The sequence below is a fragment of the Zosterops lateralis genome (assembly GCF_965231275.1).
Source record: "Zosterops lateralis genome assembly, chromosome: 8".
Taxonomy (NCBI): Eukaryota; Metazoa; Chordata; class Aves; order Passeriformes; family Zosteropidae; genus Zosterops; species Zosterops lateralis.
In genome coordinates, this window is record NC_139768.1 from 24,289,268 (window position 1) to 24,313,428 (window position 24,161).

Genomic DNA, 24,161 nt, shown 5'->3' on the forward strand with positions numbered 1-24,161 from the left:
GATCCACACGCCAGCTCACACATTCACTGCAGACTCACAGCCAGCCACAAAAGGGATGTTAACATTTGAAAATTCCTTGCAAGTACGTGTGTGGGTTTAAGAAACAAAAGGCTACACAGAGTAAATGCAAATTTAGCATTTCCAGAAGCCAAAGGGAATTCAAATGCTGTGCAACATCTTTAAACATGTATTCAATGCCTCCAGACTCAAAGGCAGCGTAAGGACATTTCAGGATGAAGAGACAGTTGCATTCAAAATCCTCAAAGTGAGCTAAAAATCAGAGAGAGTTGTTTTAAAGAAGGCAGAGGTCTGAGATTAGAAATACAGTATCATTACAAATGCACCATACATCAGTTTGCTTATGTAAGAAAATGGTTTTGTCTGCAAAGTGGTTGCAGTGAAATCTTTTAATTGTGACAAACATGAACTTGGCCTTGCTCATCCCTGGTTTTTCAGCAATATATTCACAACTCTTTTACAATAGCTGGACTTTACAACCTGAGGAATCCTCAGCAAGGATAGGGAATGGTTTGCCCTGTGTAACCTAAAGGGAGAGATATCAAAACAGAGGTGGGAGAAACCAAGCTCCTGCTGAGCAGTGCTGAGAAAAAACTGCAAAAGTTTCTCCCAAGGGAGTCTGTCAATCACTTCCACCACATTCCTCCTGCTCATGTGTGCACCCCCAAACAGCCTCTCAATGAAAATTTGCTGAAAAATGTGCTTTGCACCACAAGAGCTGACAAAAGCAATTTCAACTTATTCTACACAGTGCTTGTTTAAAAAATGGGCCCACCCATTACTTTCTCATTTATATCTGTTAAAAAGAAGCAGTGACTGACAGATTAAGCCCTCTCTCCAGGACACCTTGTGCTACAGGATGTTTGTGAAATAGCAGGAGGGATAGAAGTCAGAAAAGTCAAAGCCTGCCCTCCCTAGCTGCCCTAAAAATGCAGCTGCTCAGGCAGTTCCTCCTCCTGCCTCTCTTCACTGCTCTGGCTCTCGCTGAAGGCAACTCAATAGAATTCACAGCTAGGGACATCTGTTTATCTGTGGTATTTTATTGATTTCTCCACAATAGGTCTTATATAGACAACAGAAGGGCGAAACATTAAACATCTCTAAAAGTGAATCTTATTCTAGTATTTCCTGGAGAAGAAAATATCAGGCAGAGTAAATAAAGACACTGGCTCCTACGTGCTTATGCTGCTTTTGAGTCAACACTTACTTCCTACATCAATAGCTTTTGCCAAAAATGTTTGTGCACCCAGCTAATGGATTTACCAAAAAGGTCCTACACCCTCAAACTTAAATGGTGCGCCCCAGAATCCAAGAGCAACAAACAGAATGAAGTTTGAAACTCAACCTTCCACAGATGAGGGATTTGGAGTCACATTCCTACCTCCCCAAATGACAGCAGAACTGATCCCAACGAGTTAAAGGATGTGTGATGCAGTAAGGAAAACTCCTCTGGTCTGGAGCTACCCCAGCACTTCTTGTCTGGGAACAACATCCACTTGAGAGGAACCATGAATGAAGTACCTGCACTTCTCAGGATCATGGAACCTGGATAAAGTCTGCTGAGTATGCATTCATTTCACTTGTTCCTGCACACTCAGGTAATTTAGGAGGGAAAAGTATCAGAGTCTTGTTTTAGGAGCCTGGATTCCTAATTTAGGTGCCTGTACAGCCAACAAGGCTTCCAAAGAACCCAGGCTAGGTTCACATTTCCCCAGCTCTCTAAAGACAGACCAATAAACTGCACAAATTAGGCAATGACAATCCAACCTTCCTTTTAGAGATGGAACAATAAATGTCTTCAACAGGAGTGCCAATAAAGCAAAAGCGCAGACTGCATTCTGTTCTACTGATAACACCTTTCATATCAAAAATTAATACAAGCAAAAAAAGTGAACTGATTACATGCAGGTAAAAAGATAAGCAGTAACTCAGTTTATTTAGAGCACTCCATTGTCCAAACTGGAACCGGGGAATTGTTCATACAGCTTCTAGCAATGTTCTTTAAATAAATAAGCCACAAAGGGCATACAAAACTCTTATATTTAGGAAAAAACACATGTTCCTAAGATCTTTCATAAAACTAACAAGTGTGTACAACAGTGGATAGAATTACAGTAACAAAATGCAAGTTAACAACACTGAGGTTCTTTATAGTTTTAACTGCATAAATACTAAGTTTTGTGAGTATTCACATTGAAACTCTACCTCTGAATCCCTCTATCTCTCTCCATTAGAAAAGCCCTCGTTAGAATCATAGTGTGCTTGGGAAATTTTGTTTGGTTTTGAGTTCTGAACCAAGTCCATCAAGAGAAACATTTTATTGTCTATGTGTGTCTGAAGAGCCTGGATTTGGCAGTCAATATAGTCCATTAGTTTCTTCTCCATCAGATCCAGGTTTTTTGAAATGATCTTTTCCAAATAGGAGCAAATAGGCTGTTGTTCCACTCTGAAAGAAGAGCAAATATAAGAATAAGTATAACCTATTTCTTGATGACAAGGGGAAATATAGAGATTTGAGCATCTGAACATCTTTTAAATGTAAAATTTCATTTATTAGGCAATGAACTTAGGAAGGCATTAGGTTTTTAGCACAAGTAAAATATCCTGCCTGCCACACTTTAAATCTCAATTTTTTTCATAGACATGGTATTGTATATAATCATCTTCTTTCAACCTTGTTTTTTCAAAGGCTCAATTATGCATTAGAGAGCTTAATTACATAAAACAAAATCCACACAAGTCAACAAAACCCACAGTTTGTTTTCTGTCAGCATGGCAGGCTGTCCTTGTCAGGAAAGGTGCTTCAAGAGTTATCCAAACTATGCAACTCTGTGGGTTTATATCTGCATTCTTTAATTTAAAAATACTGGAGCTGAGATGTTCAGTCTCCATTAAATCCCGATTCCTACATCCCACGAGTTCCACTATTGTTCCTGAGGTATCAAACTGGGTACCTGTGACACCTGCACTGTAAATGCCAACAAGTGAGGAGGAACAGGAACATCAGTGGGATGATACACACCAAGTACAGCAGAAAGATTGTGCCACATTGTGTGAAAAAGGGAAGATGTAAGAATTTAGGGGTAAAAGTAACCAAAATGAAAATTCATTAGATGAGGAAGACAAGCTAAATGCATATGAAGAAATATCCTTTTAAAATTAGATTAAATGGAGGTAGAAGACAAAACAGTTTAGCAAGAACAAATAATGTGATTTCTTCTGAAAAACTCCTACATTCCAGCAGCTCCTCTGAAAAATTGTAATGCTCATCACCACACAGCCTTCAAAACCACGGATTCTAAGGTTCACTACTACTGCTCATGAGAAGAAAACATTTACATTATGCATTTTTACACTTGGCAGTAAACAGTCAATACTACTCTTGAGAGATTCACCAAGCCGAACTCACCCAGCACTCTGAACAGCTTCCTCTTTAGCCACTGCACTCCTCCCCAGGTGCCTCTCTCCATCCTTGAGCCGAAGGTGATTCACCTGAGTGCACAAGTTTTGAAGAAAAGGAAGAAGCATCTGTGGGTTGGCCACGTTTGGAGTTTCACCTGCCTGTTGCTGCACTTGCAAAGATCCCATGACTTTCAAATCATTCCTGAGGTCAACTGCATTTTGCTGGGTAGGAAGTCTTTCAGAATCCAAAGCATTCCCTCTTTCAGGGACCTCTGAGTTCAGGTCACGAGTTATTTTTAGATCTTTATACACTGCTTCACTTGTTAAATGATTTTTCACAGGCAAAGAAGGTTCCCTGGCTGATGGACTCAGTGATGACTGAAGAGCTGCACTGTGCAATCCATCCACTGCACGGTCACCTCCAAAGTCAGAATTTTTCCCCAAAATCCAACTGAGTTTGTCTCCAAAAGGGAAACTGTTCTGATGGGGAGAAAAACAATACCATTAATATTTCAGTATTCAAATATACTGGAGATGATACAATAGATACTTTATAACCCAGCATTCTGATAGTAAAGATTTAAAAAGCAGTTTTGAACTACATGCCTTGTAAATATGCAGAGTTAATTATCTTGTCAGTGTCTAAGTAAGGAAAGAGCTTTCCTGACTTCATTTTTACCATGCTGTGTCCCCAAAACTGAATTATTAACATCAGATGGATTCAGGATTCTGTTGGTACAGCCCACTTTGCAGGATTAGGATGTAAATAAATGTTCTGTGAGAGCACTTTCCTTTTAGCTGAAGGTGACATGGTTATAATGACCATTAAAGAGACAAACCAGCCCATCTATCCACACCCCAAACATTCCAGGGAAAAAGCCCACCATCCTTGACCAGCACTGACAAACAGGCAAAAGGAGAGCAGGGTGGCAGTGAAGCTTAAAATTATCACAGTGCATATAATACAACAAATCCTGGAATACACAACCTTTATTCTTTGCACTCATTTGAGTGGCAACAGGTAAATCATGATTAAAAAGGCAGTTAGTGTGGATTAAAAAACCCCAAAATATTTTTAGAACATTCCTCACTGGCGAAGTGGCAGTTTGTGTCTGTGGAAAAGTGACTTACCTTCTGCTGACACCGGACCATGTCCATGAGCTGCTGAGCACCTGGAGACAACTTAGATCCCATGGATTCCATTATAGTTTGCACTCTGTCTAGATCTATGCTCGAGCCTAGTGAAGGAAAATCAGTTGCTAGTTTTGCAGACACTGCTTTCACTTCTAGAATTATTTTACTGATGAGTACTCTGTGTTTCTCACCAAAGGAGAGCAGCTATCGCAAGAAGGAAAAGAAAATACTTTGGTTAGGGAAAAAAAATTTCAGGTTTTCTTTGTACATAGGGGACAATGCACTGTTCTTTGAGTCTTGGGAAAAACTATCCTGAACTATTCTCCAGGGAAATAAAGCCAACTTCTCCTTGCTATTATTCCCTATAAAATTCTGACTGGAACAGAGGTGCCTGAGTGCCCCAAAGATAAATAAAGATTTCCTAAGCATTTAAGAGTAGTGGCCACACGATTTTCAGAAGCCTGTTTAACACCAGAGCTGACAGTTCTAATCACAGAGCTACAGTTTATCTGGTTTATGGCTTTTTTTCTCCAAGACTAAATTATCTGTATCCTATAAAGTCTTCAGGAAAATACCAATTTAAAAGGAGCACTCTGCCACCAAGTACCAGCCAAGAGATTTTTAAGTGATTTATGTGAAGAGATGAAGTATATAAAACAAATAATTTTACTAAGAGCAATGCAATTTAATTGATTAAGTGATTAAAAAGATAAAGGAGAAATAAAACAATGATGCTCAATTCCTTACCTTAATTCTACAGGAGGCTGCAGGGCATTCAAACTTAAGGTATTTGTGGTATAAAGTAACCTCGTCAGTTTCACTAGAAAAACAAAATAAACAAGCTGTGACAACAATATACAAGGTACGTTTTCCTGTAGAAATTCACCATATTGGTAAATATTTATATATGAAACAAGACTGCCTAGGACACATTTCTAATGCAGATTTATGGTTTCCAACAGCAGTTTTAGTCCTTAGTTTTTAGCAGCTTTTTACTTTCTAATAGCAGCTTTAATACTTATATGCAACTTGTAATGAATCTTATCAAATATTTATGTAAAAATTACTTGTATATGTGCATGCACTGTGCACTAAAGAAGCTTTTGAGGTTCACTACATTATTCACACATCCTCCCTGAGGCTCCCAGTCGACTGGTTTCTATTTAGCTAATTAAGCAGCAGATGTGCCATGTAATGACTTAAAAACAAGACAGAAACATAGCTTTATTTCCCCCAGCAAAGCATGGAAGGAAGGATTAAAGGGGAAAACAAAACCTTTTTTACATCTTCTTTCTTGCTCTTTGAAGTGTGAGATGACTACTTATCAAAGAGACAAGAGATCTTCCATAGAACCCAACGGGTTGGGTTGGAAGGAACTTTAAAATTCACCCAGTTCCACTCCGTTCCTTGGGCAGGGACACCTTCCACTATCCCAGGCTGCTCCAAGCACCGTCTGACCCGGCTTTGGGCACTGCCAGGGATCCAGGGGCAGCCACAGCTCTTCTGTGAAACTTGTGCCAGGGCCTCACCGCCCTCACAGGGAGGAATTTCTTCCCAGTATCTCACCTAACTCTGGCCCCTATCTCTCCAAGCCCTTGTTCAAAGTCCCTCTCCAGCTCTCTCGCAGTGGAAACAGCTCCAGGGTCTCCCCCAGGCGCCTTCTGCAGGCGGAACAAGCTCATTTCTCTCGGCCCGGTTAAAGCCATCGAGTGTCTAACACAGGAGCCCCTCTCTCAGACACACACAGCGCCGTGCCCAGCACTCACCCCGGGGCCGGGCGGGCGCCGCGGCTCTGTCCCCGGCCGGTGCCGCAGTACTCCTCGCCCACGTACACCTCCATGTTCCGGGCCTGGCTCACGATCCCCACCGACACCATCTCTGCGCCGGGCCGGCACTGCAGCCGCAGCTCGCAGGGCTCCTCGCCGCCCGCCCGCCGCTCCGCCAGCACGGCCTCGCTGCTGCGGGGGGGGAAGCGACACGCGTTGTCCCGCCAGCCCCGCTCGCGCCCGGCCCGGCCCGGCCCGGCCCAGCCCGGCGCCCCCTCTCGCCGCCCGCCGCCCTCACCCGGGCTCGCCGTCCCCCGCGCCCCGCCGCAGGCACAGCGCCCGGGCCAGGCCGCCCGGCGGCGCGCAGGGCCAGGAGCACCGCGCCGACACGCAGCGCGGCTCCCGGCCGCCCTCCTCCGCCTCGTCGTCCGCCGCCGCCGCGCAGCCGCTCGACATCGCGGAGCCCCGGGCGGTGCCGGGGGACACCCGGGCCGGGAGCGGCACCGACCGACCCTCTGCGGCCGCCAAGGGGCCGGGACGCGCCTGCGCCGCGCGAGGCTCCGCGCCTGCGCGCTGGGCAGCGGCGGGAGCCGCCCGAGGGAGCCCCGGGGGCCGAGCGGCGCCCACAGCCCGGGGAGGCTGAGGGGAGCAGGGCCGGGGTTACAGCGCGGGGAAAACTCCGCTGAGATTACTGAGTCCAATACACCGCCCAGCATCGCCGCGCCTTGGCACCGAGTGCTACGTCCAGTCTTTCCGTAAACACCTCTGACTCGCCCACCTCCCTGGGCAGCCCATTCCGATGTCTAACCACTCCTTCCGAGAAGAAATTCTCGGACTTCCCCTAAAACTCCTGAGGTGCGGCGGAAGACAATGTTCTCTTGTCCTGTCACTGGTTGTTTGGGAGAAGAGACTGACCCTGAAGCTGTACCAGGAGAGGTCTGGGGGGTATTAGGGAAAGGTTCTCCCCCCACAGTGTGGTCAGCACTGAAGAGGCTCCCCTGCTGGACCCAGTGTATCTAAGGTCATTTCCAACTGAAATGGTTACTGGATTTTGTGAAACTCGCTCATATGTCAAATTTTGGAGCAGCAGGATTCTCCTGAGTTGTGTCCTGACAGCGCACTACGCAGGAGAGAGGCTATGAATAAAAGAGGCCATAAATAAAAGATGGGGTTCATTTAATTTTCAGTAGGGTCTCACCTTCTGGAGTTGGGGAATGCTGCTCCTGAGGCTGTGGCAGCCACAGAGCCGAGGAATGAGGGTGCCAAATTCTGCTTCCACACGGTGCTCAGTGCAGGAATGTTCAGGGTGTTCTCAGTCTGTAGCTCTGGAAATGGACCTGAACGGACTTTGACAAACTAATACAGCAAACACAGCCAGCATTCTGCTTTTTGTCACTGAAGGCATTGTTTTATAGGATTTACCAGCAATGGAAAACTAAACTTTCTCTGCTTTACTAGTCAAAGAATTAATTAAAATTAATTAATGTAAATGTTTGAGTGTGTTGTCTCAGTCTCATTTTTGTGTTTCTAAATGCGCTTGATACTTCTGAAATGCATTGAGAACTCATCCAGTTCTAGAAACATTTATTTTTTGCTTTTTGTGACAATGTGGTTGCGTGGAAGATTACTCTGATCCTGGAAGAGCAATGATCTGCACGAAATTATGGACTTTTGGTGAGGAGAATTGTGTTTAACATAGAAGGGCTGGGTAGAACCTCTGTTTTGGGGATTTTCATGTTCATATGCTTAATATTTTTACATAAAGATGAAAAAAATGGAAGACAAGAAACTGAAATTTCAAAGAGTAAATTGATTCACACTAGTTTTTTATTGAGCTGGCAGTAGCCAGGATAAACATCCTAAAAACTATTTGTCAGTAGCAGTATTTTATGTTTCTAATCTCATAAGACCTCACTGTGGGACGAAAGTCCCTTAGAATAAACCAGTTTGACCCCGACCCGGGACTTGCTCTTTCTCCAATCAGCATTTAAGAATGTGCTGCTTTTTATTTGCATTAGGCTGTCTGACCAGTTTTCTCGCAAGCCTGGTGGATTAATTTTTACTTCCCTTTTCCTCAGCAGAGATGCGATATCAGAGAGCTTTTTCTGTTGTTTACCTTGGGAGCAGACAGTTCTCGTTCTTCTGGTTCCCTGCAGAGCAGCCAGAGCCAGCTCGGATGCTGGAGTGGTGTTCTCCGGGAAGTCATGTTAATGCACAACCTATTTTTGTTCAGTTTTGGACTAATTTTTACTGGAAACTCTTTTTGGAAAAAAGGTAAGCTTTCCTTTTTTTTACATATTCAGAAAGTTTCTCCAGGTCTGCTTGGACCCTGATTGTAATGATGCACAGCTTTGACATTGAGGCACAGCTCTCCCTGTGCAGCCCTGCTCATTGAGAGAATCTTGGAAAAGATTACAGGTTGAAACTTTTTATAGTTGAGTTCTTTGTGGGTTTGGGTTTTTTTCCTCCTGGATGTCATAGGTATGTAAATAACATCATTTTCTGTGCAGGACACTGGTTGTGACAACTGCGGTTGCTATCACTCTTATCAATATTAGAGACTGTAGAAAAACATTTCTTCTTTGCTAATGTTGGGGAAATTCCTACCATTTCACTGTAATTTTTCATTAACTCGTCTCCATTTATGATTTGGCTTCACATTTTAGATTTAAGTACAACGCCTGAAATGTTTCTAGAAAGTGGTATTTTTATGATGTGCATCAAAGATGGTTTCCTGCTTTCAGGTGTCAAAATTTGAATTGTTAAAAGAGCATCTCCATGGTTAGTTCAACATACACTTGACTCGTGAAACAGAATGGATTTTGTGATTTAGATAATTATTGAAGATCAGGAACAAAATCACAATATGAAGCGCTGATATTCTTTTCAGACAGGTTTGCTAATATCAGCTTCCACATTTTGATTGCAATTGCAGCCTGTACTGTTAAACATATGCTACCTGCACCTAGCTTTTAAAAATCCTGATGCTATCTAACAGGTAGAGATCATCATTACACTGGAGAACCCTGCTCACTTTAAAGGGCTGGTTGTGTTACTTTTTTTGCAATTATGAATTCCTTTCACAGGAATTTGGGAGGCTGAGGGTGACTTCGTACTACTATAATTGGGAAGAAATGTCTTTGTTTTCTTATAAAATAACAATTTAATAAAGAAGAAACCACTTCCATTGGTTAAAACTCATGTTATTGTTGATTCTGCTTAAAAGCAATGGTTGTGTCTCTGTTGATCAAACCAGCTGATGAGCAGACAAGAAAAAGGAAGATTAATTCAACTTCACACAATTTTTAATAAGTCACTGGAGATTGTTTTTGCCTTTATAAACCCATTTACCTGAAACCAGATACTTGGCAGGCTTCTTATCTTTAGCTTCCTGCATTAGCATGTTGTTCTGGAGATAATTCTGATATCATGTAAAAGGCTACAAACCTTTTGCAAAGATCTGACTGTTGCAAGAACAAACAAAATGCAAGATTAGGCAATGGCTGGAGGCAGCATGGTGGGCCACCTTTTCTTCCACACAGGAGGTGAACAAATTGTATCCAGAGGACAATTAAAATACTCCTTATACAGGACCATGGAGAAAGCAGAAGGCCAGCTGCACCAGTTTTCTGTGGTACATCAGGTTAAAAGTGTCAGTTGTGGAAGAAAAAAAGACAAAGTCAGAAAGTCAATAACCCAGAATATGAGAGAATTAAGATTTTGTTTAAATGTTTTGATAGTTTTCCTTTCCCTCTTCCAGAAGATCCCAGCTTTAATCTATAGTACCATTTTTAAAGTCAATTTGATCATTCCTGCACTGTTTCACTCTTTCTCCATTTCTGGCTGGATCAGAGTAGGCTTTTGCCTATCACCACTGTGCAGGTGCCAACATAATGCCTGATTCTTTCTGATTCTTTACCAGTTTCAAACTTTATTTTCAGGTGTATCCTCTGAACACACATCCAGACTTTCTACATTAGAAATAATCATTCCTCGAAGCCTGACAGGCAGAGAGAAGCATCCTCCATTTTCTCATGAGGTTTGTTATTCTATCTGATTTTCTTTTGTTCTGATTCTTGCTGGTTTTCAAAACACTGTGCTATATTACACACACTTACAATGGATGCTATCAAGAGATTTCTGTAATGAAATGTCCTTCACTCTCTCTTCTGATTCTTAGTGTTTTCAACTAGTTTTAAGTAAATTTGTTCCCACAAAGGCCTGTGATTGTACTCTGAGTGCCTTCCAAACTTCTAATCCTATTAATGACCTTATAAGACAGAAGTGAGAAGGGACATGAAGAATATTTTCATTTCTTCTGAGTCAGATTAGATGTTGAACTTGAGCTAACATCCACGCTGTCCGTGTTCTGGTCTTTGGATAATAACCAGAGGATTTCAGCCATGAATAAAAATGGTCCCACAGAGTGGCACAGGTTAAAAAATGAGTTAAAAGAGAAACCTAAGCCTTAATTCTTCAGTTCTGAGGTAACTTACCTTTGTGCCAGATCCGGGAATTCGTTTACTGAAGTAACTGTTAATGAAACAGCATTAGTCATCTCTGTGCAAACTAATTAGGGGATAAAAGACGGGGAGTCGTTTATCTGATTTACATAAGGAGTGTCACAAAGCACGACGTGGTACTTAGCAAAGAGTGTGTTCATGCACTGTGCCCTCCTGTCTAAATGGACATATAGATTCGTAGGATTTAAACTTTACACAGGAAAGAAGGTTCAGTTTGCTGCTGAGGGTTTGAAATATGGAAGCCTGAGGGTTAGGAATCTGTGGGGTTTTACTTAAAACATGCACAGTAGTGGGTCTCTCTTGTCAAGCAAAACATGGAATTAACAAAACTGAATAGAAAAATCACCTAATTAAGTGATATCTTTTGTTCTGTTTTCAGGAGCATTCAGATGACAATCTTTCTTACTCAATTAAAACCAGAAATGGAACATACCTCCTAAAGCTGAAGAAAAATAAGTACGTGATAAAGTGTTCTGAGGAATTGTCTTGTTCCAGGATTAGTTGCATACAGACAAGCATTTTTATACTGAAAAAATTCAGAAGAAATCATTTAAATGGCAGATTGTAGCAACTACAAATCAACTCTGTTAAATAGTGTTAAATATAATGTCTCTGTAATGGTAATATCTTGCATATAGAAGGGAATAATAGTTTTTCTAGCTGTGAAGGAATTTATTTTGATTTTTTTTATTAGCATGCAATATAAAGATTTTTTAAAAATCTTTAGGGAAAAATAGAATTCAGTTCAACATTTTTTTTTTATTATTAGCAGGGCAGAGGGGGTTTAGCTGTGTTATATTTGAAGAAATTTTTCTGTTTCTCTTGTTCCTCATTCCTGAGCCTGTAATAGGCCAGGTCCTTATGCAACTGAGTCTGCGTAGATTCCTCTCTATGGATAATTTAGTTTAAAAAAAAATTAATAAGTGTCAAAATAACTTATTTCCCAAAAACTCCAGCTCATTTTAAAGTATTTTGTTTCATGTGCTTGGATTTTAATAATAATTTAGCATTGAGTGTGCTGCTAACAGAATGTAGCACTTACCAGGACTCTTGACATGTTTCTTGTTTCTACACCATTAAAAGAGCAGTAATTTGTTTTTGTTTCCAGAAAACTTCTTAGTGACAACTTTAAGCTGTACACATATGGGAAAAATGGGAAACTGCAGGCAACACCATCCAAAAATGAGGTATTGTACATAATAAACCTTCCCCTTTGTGTCAGAATTTTCTCTGAAAAGCCAGGGAAGCAAAGAAAAAATAAATTTGCTGAGAATGAGGCTTTTTTGAGTTTTTACAGTGAAGCACTTCTGTTTAACAGTTACCAGTGATCTAAACGTGGGGTTCATGAGGGACTGGGCTGTTTGTAGGATGCAGCACCCCTGTTCCCCAAGGTATGAAAGGATTTCCCAAGCCTGAATTTGAGCCACCTTTGCATAATACGTAATTTAAGGTACAATGACAGCATCAAAGCTCTATAGTTTTTAAATCCCGTATCAAACAAGCCTTATAAATACTTCTAAATTTAATTTCAAATCCAAACTGCACGTGAGTTCAGTGAGACTTAATTGTGTGTTTTGTGCATGAAAGATCTTCTCAGAGCAGCCTTTGAGAGGACTCTAAGAACAGGATGAGCAATGTAGATTAAAGGATTTTTATACAGGATGGTACTGGGTTAAACTAAAGAGCTGGCTGTGTTCTAGAACCAAGGGAGCACAGGCTACTTTAAGTACTTATGTCAAGGGATATTCTCCTCCAAGGTCAGGATTACTTCCCAAGGGAGCTCCGTAAATAACTAACAGCCAGCCTTGATGTCATGCAAATAATATGGTTAGTTAGAAAATAAGTTTGCAGTTGAAGGCAACCACCTTGTTGTGCCACTAATTATGTGGGTTTGTTGCATTTCAGACACACTGTTATTATCATGGCACTGTGGAAGGAATTGCTGACTCCACACTTGCTCTTAGCACATGTGATGGCCTTAGGTATTTCCTCTTCCTATTTTTTTTTTTTTAATATTTCACCTTTTGATGAAGTTGAAACTCGTTACAGGTTTTACAGGTTTCACTCAACTCCCACTTTTTTCCCCTTTTCCAAAATTCCTTCACAGAAAAAAAAAAAAAAAAAAAAAAAAAAAAAAAAAAAAAAAAAAAAAAGAAAGATAATATGAGAGAAACTGTAATAAATCTAGGCAGAACCTGGGCAAGAACTGAGGCTTCTAGTACTCGATGTGAATGTCATGACCAGAGATGCCTTTGCAGAAAAATAATCTTACCTTGATGAAGCTTTTGTTGAGCTTAAAACATTCCTGCAAACAACTTTGTCTTATGAATGGGCACATTTCAAAAGACAAACCATTTCCATGAAAAAAAAATTGTCCAAATTTGAACTGACCTTTTGTGTTTCAAATCCAATAAATTACAAATGGGATAAAATTCACCCATATATCTTTCAGATGAAGTTTCACAGAGAGCTGTCACTCACAATAAATCAGGAGATATCCTGGCAGTCCTTTAAATGAATAGAGATAAGGGCTGAAAGAGGCCCTTTGCTCTGTATCCAGAGTCCAGACTCATTAACTAACAATCTGGCTTCAGTCTCTTTTTTTTCTTTCTTTTCTAACTGATTCAAGAACCCCTCACTTACTGAGTAGTTTAAATAAGTTCTGTTTTATCTTTTATTGGGCTTTTGAACTTATCCCCATATTAATATAATTTAAAATAATATTTTATTTCAACATAGTATCTAAATATCCAGCTGTTACTCATTCATCTGGTCATGAAGGAAGAATGATGCAATAATGTTTCATTCTATTACGATTGTTAGGGGAATTCTCTACATTGGAGGCAGATGGTTTGGAATGGAGCCCCTCAACACATCCAGCACATTTGAACATGTGCTTTATGGACTGGAAGATGTGCAGGGGATCCCCTTCCACTGTGGGGTGCTGAATGGCAGCCTGGAGCACGAGATGTTTGTGAAGCAGTCTGTGAAATACACATTTTCATCAAACAGTACCTCCAGCAGGGACAGGCTCCTCAGGGTAAATATATTCCTGTTTCTCCCTTGAGCTGCAGTCCAAGGCATCTCCAGGGCTCTTGCTGGGGCACAGCATCACTGCAGCAGGTGGGATTGACCTGGCAGGACATTTCCTTGTGGCTTTCATGGACACCAAGCTGGTGGGAGCCCTGCTGAGGAAATCCTGGAACAGAACTTCAGCACAATGGGCATCTCACACAGCTTGAAGTAACCCTGTGGTGGAAGAGCAGAGTCTGGGCAGGACAGCTGTGGGTAGGACATGAAATGCACAAGCTGCCATTGAGCTCATGCATCTCAGTGCCTGACACGGTGTGAATTACTGACACAGAGATATTTATGTGGTAATCCAACACAAACTGAGGCCACATTACAAAATGCAACATTGCAAACTCATTTTGTTAACTCACTGTGCTTTCTCATCTGCAGGAGAAGAGAGCTGTCCTGCCCCAGAAAAGCTATGTAGAATTATTCGTGGTTGTGGATCACAACAGGGTAATTGTATCATCCAACACTAAATACATTTTATTGCATTGCTAATTTTTCTCCTCTGACATTGTTATGGAATTTTACAGTTTTTGATGAAGAATTCAGATCCTGCTGCAGTGCAAAAGGAAACAGTAGAGCTGATTAATTACGTTGATGGGGTAGGTCAGATAAATTGCCTGGATTCTTCTGTTTTATCACAGTGTTCAGAAGAGCAGCTTTCTTTCCAAAGGATAGGATTAGGTACTTTCATAAAGTAGATTGTTTTCAGTTATACTTAATTTTATATTCTAAATATTTTTATTTAGTTTACAATTTATAAATATTTTGTATTTCACTTATAATTACAAATATCATCTATTGAATTTCAAAGAAACTGAAGTTATGTCTTAGTCACTATGTTCAGCTTATTGTTAACTCAGTAGTAAAGAAGTTATCTCTCAGAATTCTATCAGAACAGCTGAGGGATATTAATTATAACTTTTTTTCAGATGTATACACCATTAAACATCCAGATTGTTTTGGTTGGATTAGAGATTTGGACAGATGCCAACCACATATCTGTAATGGATGGTTCAGCTGGGGATGTGCTGGGTAGATTTGTTTCTTGGAGACAGAAGGATCTTCTGAAGCGCTCAAGAAATGACGCTGGTCACCTCATAATGTAAGTTTGCATTCAGTGGGAAAACCAGCCATGCTACCAGTGTTAATGTATATGATTTGGGGCTTGTATATTAATTAAAATATACCTGGAGTAGAATTCTCTGCACTTCCAAAAGGGTTTAACCTGGAAAAATGACAAGAAACTATAATGGATTCTTAAGAGTTAATCAACTCCAGGGACAGGGTGACCTCCAGAGGTGCCTTCCCACCTCAGCCACTCTGTAATTGAGTGCACTGACACAGCAGACTTAGGTGACTGATCATTATTTTCAAGCTCTTACTCAGATATTCATTATTAATTAGAATAAAACCCTGCTGTGGTGATAAATTCCTTCTTGACTTCAGGAAGACCAAATTTTGCCTTGCAATATTTCTTTCCAGCTCCTCAGTGTCTTTTCGTAGAAATCATGAACTTCCAACCCATCTTTAACACACCTCCAAACTGCTTTTGTTGCAGAGGAAGAAATTCTTTCAGTGGATCCATTGGGATGGCTTTTGTGGGTACTGTGTGCTCACATGTCCAGGGAGGGTCAATCAGCACTGTAAGTACATCATAATTTGGGCATGGAACAAACTGGTCCTTGACCTACTTGGTCAAGTCACCCTGCTCTTGGAGTTGGCTGATTTCTTTCATGGGGTTTCTTATGTAAAGACTTGTGCATATTTTGCATTTTTGGGGTTTTTTTTAGTACTTCCCAATTTCTTTGTCAAATTCCAGCCCACTTGGCTCATTTAATCTTCAAAATTCTTTTGGTCATCTTTTATGATTCATCAAACTCAATATTGCAGCATTCCATCCTTATACCATTAAAGTTCATAACCACAGAGGTTTTGGGATGGGAATGCAGCTATAAAATAATGGTGGGGTTTTTTACTCCTTAAATAAATAGAAAGTGAACATAATGCATTGTAGTCTCAAGTGTATTCTTCACAATAGGGATGTAATCAGGCAATTTTTAAAAAAAAAATAATAAAACTACTTTTTTGTCCACCTTTGGGGCAGAACCAATAACTCCAGAGATCCCTGTCCTTAAACTATGGATGCCACAACATTGTGAACAATCACAAAAGCTGATTCTGCTCTTTAACAGTACATTTATTGTTGAAGACTCCTTTGAAATCAGTGTCTAACAGTGTTTGAATAGAATAAAATCACACAGAATAAAACCAGACCATCTGCTAACTTATTTTCCAGAGTATGATCCTCAGGGAAGGAGCGGCACAATCTGGCCCCACCTGAAAATAAAGTGACAAATTGTCAGTCTTTGCTGCTTTCACCTTACAATACAAATTGGTATTCTGCCTTCATAGTCCCTGAGAGCTTTGTGGTGGGAGTAAATCACTGGGTACAAACAGTATTTTCTTTAGTTTCACTTTTTTAAACTTGATTCTCTCTATTAGCTGAATCATAACAAAATGTTACGTCATGCCACAGTGGTTGCACATGAGCTGGGGCACAATCTGGGAATGAAACATGATGATAAGAGGTGTCCTGCATCCTATATCATGCACAGCACAGATAAGTAAGATTTCCAGTTATTTTATTTTAATAATTTATTTTGTTTGCAGTGACTATGCCTTACAAGTTCCTATGAATCTGGAAGAACTTTAGTGAGTGGAGAGTTGTTTGAAAAATTTAATCACAGAGGTGGATTCACTGACTTAGGATTTGACATAATTTTAATATAGATGAAATTTTATCTGTTTTCTGACCCAATAATTCTTTATTTGTTACATACCTAAAACATATTTGGACTTTTTTCTTTTTTTAATTTTTTAAAAATAATAAATAATTAAATAATAGTGTGTTGCTGGAGTTTTTTTCACCTTGTTGAGAATGCTTTACATGTACTCACTGGGTTTGTGCAAATATGCAACAAATTATTGAACAGTTAATTTAAAAAAAACTTCTTGGTTTATGTTTCCTTCATTTGTTCTTTGGCTTCCCCTTAAGAGAAAAACATCATAATACTTTATTTATCCCCAGTTGTATTAATAAATCAGGGTAACTGAACACTGGACAAAACTACTCTAGGAAGGTGCATTCCTCAGTCCCCTTCAGGGACTCCAAGTTAATTGAATGTTTTCCTGAGAATATTTTTTAATCAAACATTTACAGGACACCAGAATAAATAACCTGATAGTCTCTGGCTTCTAAAAGTATTCATATTATAATAGTATTTTAAACTTCTAGTACTGCACTTTAAGGCAAAGTAAAATAAAAATTAACTGTTTCATGATCTCCTAGCATTATGAAATACAGTATTTATTATGGAACAACAATATTTTAAGAGCTTGAATTGTATGTTCACCTGTAAGCAAAATATTTATAATAATAAAACATTATCCTTTCCAGTGGATCCAGGAATTTCAGCACCTGCAGCGCTGATGATTTTGAGGCCTTTATTCTAAATGGAGGAGGAAACTGCCTTAGAAATCCTCCCAAAACAAGCAATGTGTACAAAGAACCTGTCTGTGGTAATAATGTGGTCGATAACAATGAAGAATGTGACTGTGGCAAACCACAGGTAATGCATGAAATTGAGCCGGATACTTGTATATAATATAATATAATATAATATAATATAATATAATATAATATAATATAATACTGTATAATAATATTCTAATATAATAATATTCTATCCTATTCTATTCTAATTCTATATATTACTGGCCTAATTGCATTATTATCTGAGGAGTTTTCCTTGTAATTTTGCATTTTTGCAAGCAATATCAAAATAAATGTTAGTAAAAGTTTAAAATCATGCCTTGATTTTGATGTGGACTCAGTTAAGGGCTGTTGGACTTTACAGAACAGTGAGGCACTGCTGAGAAAGAAGTGAAATTCAGAGCAGAGTGTGTGGGAACACCACTGGGTTTTGTGCTGGTTTTAGCATCATGGATGTTTCTGTTCCATGACAGAGACTGTTTATCTACAGAACATGTACAGGTTTGTTAACTGTAACCCTTAAACTTTGCCTACACAAAATTACTTTTAAGAGTCACATTTACATTGTAAAAATGTCCCTCCAAGAACGGGATGTATTGGCTCATTCTTCAGAAGGTAAAAGTATCTCAAAAAAGGCATCAATAAATGAAAACCAGCCAGAAACCTCTGGTTCCATTGATATATCTGTGCCACAGCACATCAAAACAGGTGTTTTTCTGCTGACTTGTACAAATAAAACACAGCAACAGTGTCTGCTGGTTCTTTTTAAAGCAGTGAGACTCTGACACAGACAGTTATTTAAAGTTTGGCTTGTCCATCCATGTGGACTGATGAGTACTTTTCTGGCTGTATAAATAAAACAGAGTATGTTCTTTCAATGTTCTCAGGAATGCTCCAACCCCTGCTGTGATGCTGCGACCTGCAAACTCACACCTGGCTCACAATGTGCTCAAGGACTGTGCTGCAAAAACTGCAAGGTAGGCAAAGCTTTACTAAACTAAATTGTTACTATTCATTTTTTAGTGTTAGATTTTTTAGTGTTAGAAAAGTGCTATCCTAGTCCTCTTGGCATGTTTTCAAATGACATTCACTGGTAAGAGAGTGTGTAAGAAGAGAATTTGTCTTCCTTAAAATCATTAAACGTTCCCAGCTGTCTTTGTTTCACTCTAGAACTTCCTCTGCTGCAGTACTAAAAGTGTTCTCTCTCTCTGGTCCTAGTTTAAAGTGGCAGGAGCAGAGTGCAGAGCCAAACAAGATGTGTGTGATCTCCCTGAGTACTGCAATGGAAGCACAGCCTACTGCCCAGATGACGTTTACATCATGAATGGTTACCCCTGCAGCAACAGCAAGGCTTATTGCTACTATGGGGTGTGCCAGAGCTTTGATTCCCAGTGTGAATCTATCTATGGGAAAGGTATGGTCAGCATTTATTAGAAACCCATTTTTAGGCTCCTGACACACATTTCCAATTTTTCTTTCTGGTATTTTTCAGACATCTGACTGCAATTCACTGTTTTGTTTTGTTTTGTTTTTTGTACAGGGGCACGAAAAGCACCTGATATATGCTTTGAAAAAGCAAATATTAAAGGAGATAGGTTTGGAAACTGTGGAATGAAAGGTGGAGTGTACAAGAAATGCCCTGTCCAGTAAGTCACCAGCAAGTAAAAGCTAACCCTAAAATCTTTAATGTAAAAAACCACATTTGTTACAAAGCCTTAAAGTGAGCGATTTAAAAGACTTTTTTTTTTTTTTTTAATGCAAGCTAAAAAGTTGGAATGGATTTGCACTGATACTGATTTTTATGTGTTCACCTTGTCTCTGAGTGTCCTTCATTCCATACAGGCACAGTCTGTGTGGGAAGCTCCAGTGCACATCTGTCAGTCTTCAAAACCTTCCAGCCTGGAGTGTTGTCAATAACGCATCCGGGGTTTTGTGCTGGTCCTCTGACTTTGACTTAGGGTCAGATATCCCTGATCCTGCTCAAGTCCATGATGGGACAGCCTGTGGAGAGAACAAGGTAAGAGGAATCACGGCAGCATGACAGAATATATTCCAGGTGGAAAGTTCTGAACTTCCAAAAACATTACCTGGCTCTCTTGTTCAGATGCCATAACACAAAAATCTTTTGAGATCAATACATAAATTAATTAACTCTTCAAAAACTGGGGTGCTGCCTTATCAGTCATTCTCCATCACAGTGCATCCACAGAGTTAAGCAAACCTGAGACATACAAGGTTATAAAATTCTGAAAATTGTATCAGTCCTTTTTCTTAACATGTAAGTGAAAGCTGCAGACCTGTAAAAATATACTTATGTAATGTATTTATAAAAGGATGGGATTTTTATAAGTTTTGTGTTTACAAGACACCAATTACTTGTTCCAGGCTTGTGTAGGTTTTGAATGTGTTGATGCAAGATATCTGGGCTACAGCTGTGATGTAAAGGAGAAGTGTAATAATAATGGGGTGAGTACATGGTGCTTTGTGTCCTGTTTCTAGACTGTGCAAATTCCCTACATTTAAGCAATAACCAAGCAGGTGGCTTTGCTTTTTCTTGATCTGTATTAAAAGTTAAATCCACTGTAATTCATGTTGCCAGAACACTGCAACCCCCTTAGCACTAACATTGTGAGGCATTTTGTCTCAATTTCCCAAGGGAATTTTTTTAATATTACTGAGCTGGTGAATTGTAAAAGGAAAATATTCCTTTGAGGATGACAGTCTGGTAATTCCTGATTTATATATGTCTCTGTGAAAAAATCAAAATGGAGTCCAAAGGTTGTAAAACTAAGAGGGTTTCTGGACTGTGATTTATTGCAGGCAAATAACACAAATGTTAATTCAGAGAGAATTACCACGGGGTGTCAGAATCCCTCAGTGGTTTGGGGTGTTCTGGAGAGGCAGAGCTCATTCCCAGTTAATATTTAATGTATTTCTATGCAATACTGTGCAGTATTTCTTGTTTCCACATGCATTTCCATGCGTGGAACTCCAAATCCATACCAAAGGTCTGAGTGGCCGCACTCAGGGAGGTGTTGTTTGACTAATCCCTGTGTTTGGGCTGTAGGGGTGTGACAACAATGGGAGCTGTCCCTGCCTGACTCATGACTCCCTCTTGTTTGGGCTGTAGGTGTGTAACAACAATGGGAATTGCCACTGCAATCCGGGATGGGCCCCTCCATTCTGTAACCACTCTGGCTATGGTGGCAGTGTTGACAGTGGTCCAGCTCACACAGGTAGGACACTGAAACTGGCCCTCATTCTGCCCCAGGGACTGAGAAAATAATCTACTAATAACAGCTTCTTTTCAACTGTTCTTTTTTTTTTTTTTTTTCTATTGTATCAGACAAATAATGGACTGACTTTTAGAACAAACATTATTATTTGATATTGAAGTTGCGGTTTCTGGCCTTTACACACAAAATATTTTCCATCTCCTTGTCTAAAGGCAAAGTTCATAATCTGTAGCTTTCTGAGGAAAATCTGTGTTACTTTCTGCAGAACTGTATTGAACTTCACTAAATTTGTACTTTGGAAAAGGGAAAAAATGTTTTCTATTTATTAAAAGTTTAGGAAGGCAAAGCAAACATGCAGAGCAGTTATGGTAAGCAAATACTAAATGAATTCAATGAAGAATTATTGAAAAAAAATTATGGAAATGGAAAAACATTGCATATCCATAGGGTGGGTAAGGCAGAAAGAACTTGTTAATACCATATGGCCAAATCCTATTTTTCTGATTGCAGCATGTTACAAACTTCAGTGAAGTTATTAATTTTATTCAACCATAATTTGAAGATTGTACTGTTCAAAACAAAACAAGAAAAAAAAAATGCTTTACTATTTTAAATTCCACTATTTCAATTCTTTCTCCCTAGATACATCACTTCGGGATGGGCTGCTGATTTTCTTCTTCCTTGTGGTGCCTGTAGCCATCCTCATTGCAGCAGCAGTATTGAAGCGTGATGCAATAAGGAGAAAACTTTGCAGGAAAAGCAGGGGACAGCACAGGTATTTCCCTTCTTACAGGGGCTATTCCAACATGAGAGTGTGCTCCAGGTCAGTGCAGCAAGGCAGGTGGATGCTTTACCTACACAAAAAATTCCACACCTCCTAAAATACCAGACTTGAACAGCCCATCCCTTGCTCCTTGGAAGTGTAATCCAGACACTCCAGTTGTCTGTTCTCAAGCATTTTTTCTCAAATCCATCACACTTCCCTAATTTTTGTTGATAATTGTATTGTATGGACAGAAGGGAGAGCAGATTGAAATTGCTGGTCAAGTCCAGGACAGGATGGACTCAAAGCAGAATCCAGACCTCTGAGCTGTAGCTTTGTCCATGGAAAATGCTGCATCCCTGAAGGACTTCTGATGATGTGGTTTCTGTTTCAGGGATAACAATGGGCAGGAACCAAAGCAATGCAACGGAACAAGTCATGAAACAGGAAATAATCAGGTAAAATAGATGCAGATATTTCATGTTGGGTAATCCAAACTGCACAGCACCTTTTCTCCAACACAGTTAATCATGACTTTGTGATTTTTTGATACATTGAATCCACCTGTATTATTTCTCAGGCCAAACACTGGAGATGCTGCTTAGCCAGGCTGTGTGGGTCTAGTTCTGATAAAACTGAATAAAAATTATCAAAACAAAATGTTGGAAGAGAATATGAATAAAGCAAATGAGAACTAGTTATAAAATGACGGTAGCTGAATACTGAATAATTATCTACACTTTGTGTTTTTGCTAATCTGGTTTTCTGCAATGTTTCTTCCAGCCTGCCACGTCAAGTCACAATATTTTTACCATATTTCATTTTCCTGGTACAAGGTTTGTAGTATTTTAAACCTTCTTCACTTTATCTTTCCTATATTTATGTAGCTGTAAGTGAAGTTATTGATGTCCTGTGTCCTGCTTAGGGGGGTTTTTCATGCAGCATCATGAGCTGTAATAGATTAAAGGCTTGAAGGAAAAATGTTGGCATAAACACAGGTAAATACTGCAAGGGAAAGGAAGGGGCAGAAAAGGATAGATGTGAAGGCTAGAAACTGTTTAAAAATGGTAAAGAACCAGTTTAGAGATGTCAGGTGTCTCTAGTCATGAAATACTAAACACAATGTGTTTTCCACACTTCAGGCAGCCAGTCCAAACCCAGCCTGCAGCTTCCTCGAGACCTCAACGACCCCCAGTCCCACCTAGACCAGTTGTCTGAAGTGTTTCTTGGGAACCCTCACCCAATTCTGACAAGTAACTGGCCTGAAAAAAACAAATTAAAGGATTTCAATGCTCCAGTGCTCTCCATGTGCAGCCAAAATGCCTCTGGAAAGCACATCCCTCCTGGAAGGACTGGGTGCCAAGAGGCGCTGAACACAGATTTGGTGATACCCCAATGTTTTGCTCCTTGCTGCTGGCTGTGTTTGTGCCTCCTCTACCTCACCTCTTGGTTTTATAAATCAGAACCTGAAGTTCAACTTGCACAGGATTGTAAGAGTGTCAGAGAACAGGACTCTTCCACGCTGCTGCTGCACTCTCGGGCCACAGAGAAGTGAATTCAGTTATACACAGACATAATTCAAAGATGGGAGATCTGCACTTTACCTCCTGGGCTGTTCTTTCCTCGGGACACTGCCAAGAACTCCGAGGGTCTGCAGAGCCAGGTGTGGGGACAGAACCTGTGCCCTGCTCTGACACCTGCCTGCCATCAGCCCTACCAAAGTTGGGGCCCAGAGCCCACCTCTCACAACCCACCAGCCCTGTCAGCTTCCATTTCAGATAGTTTATACAGATAACCTCACCTGGGGACACCAGAAACTCTGTAGGTCATGTCCCCGAGCCTGAAAGAACCCATCCATCTCTGTTGTTACAGAAAATATGGGATATTGGGAAATATCTCTCCAGCTCCACAGTAGCTCAGTGTTTACTGAGTTTTGAAGCTTGGATTTTTTCCTAGAAATTGATTCCACTGCAAAAGCAACAGATTAACTGTTGTCATTCTAAATGGGACAGAGACCAGCACTGATTTAGAAGAGGATGTATGGAGTGACAAGAGTTTGTCCAAAAAGGCCTCCATCAAACACCTCCGTGTAGGAGATGGATCCAGGAAATCCAGGGAAAAGAGTCTCCTCCACCAGAACAGAGAAGCAGCTGCAGTGCAAAGAACAGAGCTGTGGATACGGACTCACCTGTCTTTGGGCACTGAAACACACCCCAGCTGTGTTCCTGCAGATTTGGGAGTATTAACTGGGAAAAAGAGTGGAAAAATTATAGGATTGCCTCACCGAGAAAATACTTCCGACCCCTCAGATGGCCACATCACTGAAGAGCTGGACAGAAAAACCCAAAAGAGATTGCATACAAAAAGTCTTTATTTTCCAAAGAAGTGTCCTCTTCCTTAATCCCTCAAAATCTCAAATTGTTATTTTTAAATATCCCTATCATTTAGACCTCAAATATAACATGACACTGACTTTATTTATTATATTACAATTTAAATTAAATCCTCAGGGGCAGCACGCTTGGTTGTATTTTGTTTTGTGTTCCCCACAAAAGGCGCCGCTGGGCGCGCGGGGATGTCTCAGCCTTTGACACTCCGGAGGGGTCACTAAAGAGAATTCTCGAGCTTATTTTGGTACCAGAATTGGGTAAAAAGATGGGTAAACCCAGGCCCGGGTATAAAATG

The 24,161-nt window shown here is 40.2% G+C and overlaps 2 protein-coding genes across 3 annotated transcripts; one reads left to right on the forward strand and one right to left on the reverse strand.

Annotated features, from left to right (window-relative positions):
• Positions 1 to 1,927: 1,927 nt before the first annotated feature.
• On the reverse strand, positions 1,928 to 6,467 carry LOC310912291 (ATPase PAAT). Its single transcript, XM_083866758.1, has 5 exons — positions 6,321 to 6,467; positions 5,302 to 5,374; positions 4,552 to 4,758; positions 3,428 to 3,900; positions 1,928 to 2,464 (listed from the first exon to the last, which is right to left on the reverse strand). Exons 1-5 carry the CDS (start codon positions 6,428 to 6,430, stop codon positions 2,236 to 2,238), a joined length of 1,092 nt encoding a protein of 363 aa, XP_083722884.1. The 5' UTR covers positions 6,431 to 6,467; the 3' UTR covers positions 1,928 to 2,235.
• Positions 6,468 to 8,433: 1,966 nt separating this feature from the next.
• LOC310911950 (disintegrin and metalloproteinase domain-containing protein 9-like) lies at positions 8,434 to 24,139 on the forward strand. 2 transcript variants are annotated; one of them, XM_083866038.1, is made up of 22 exons: positions 8,434 to 8,594; positions 10,262 to 10,359; positions 11,223 to 11,299; positions 11,952 to 12,030; positions 12,749 to 12,825; positions 13,667 to 13,883; positions 14,306 to 14,371; positions 14,452 to 14,523; positions 14,854 to 15,026; positions 15,483 to 15,567; positions 16,427 to 16,548; positions 17,382 to 17,553; positions 18,365 to 18,454; positions 18,696 to 18,891; positions 19,018 to 19,123; positions 19,320 to 19,494; positions 19,863 to 19,943; positions 20,608 to 20,713; positions 21,356 to 21,488; positions 21,871 to 21,934; positions 22,260 to 22,312; positions 22,619 to 24,139. In XM_083866038.1, the coding sequence occupies exons 1-22, from the start codon at positions 8,525 to 8,527 to the stop codon at positions 22,692 to 22,694; spliced, it is 2,388 nt and encodes a 795-aa protein (XP_083722164.1). In that variant the 5' UTR covers positions 8,434 to 8,524; the 3' UTR covers positions 22,695 to 24,139. The 2 variants fall into 2 exon arrangements, with proteins under 2 accessions (XP_083722164.1, XP_083722165.1); XM_083866039.1 differs by lacking the exon at positions 8,434 to 8,594 and having other exon boundaries at positions 10,266 to 10,363; positions 11,226 to 11,299.
• Positions 24,140 to 24,161: the final 22 nt, after the last annotated feature.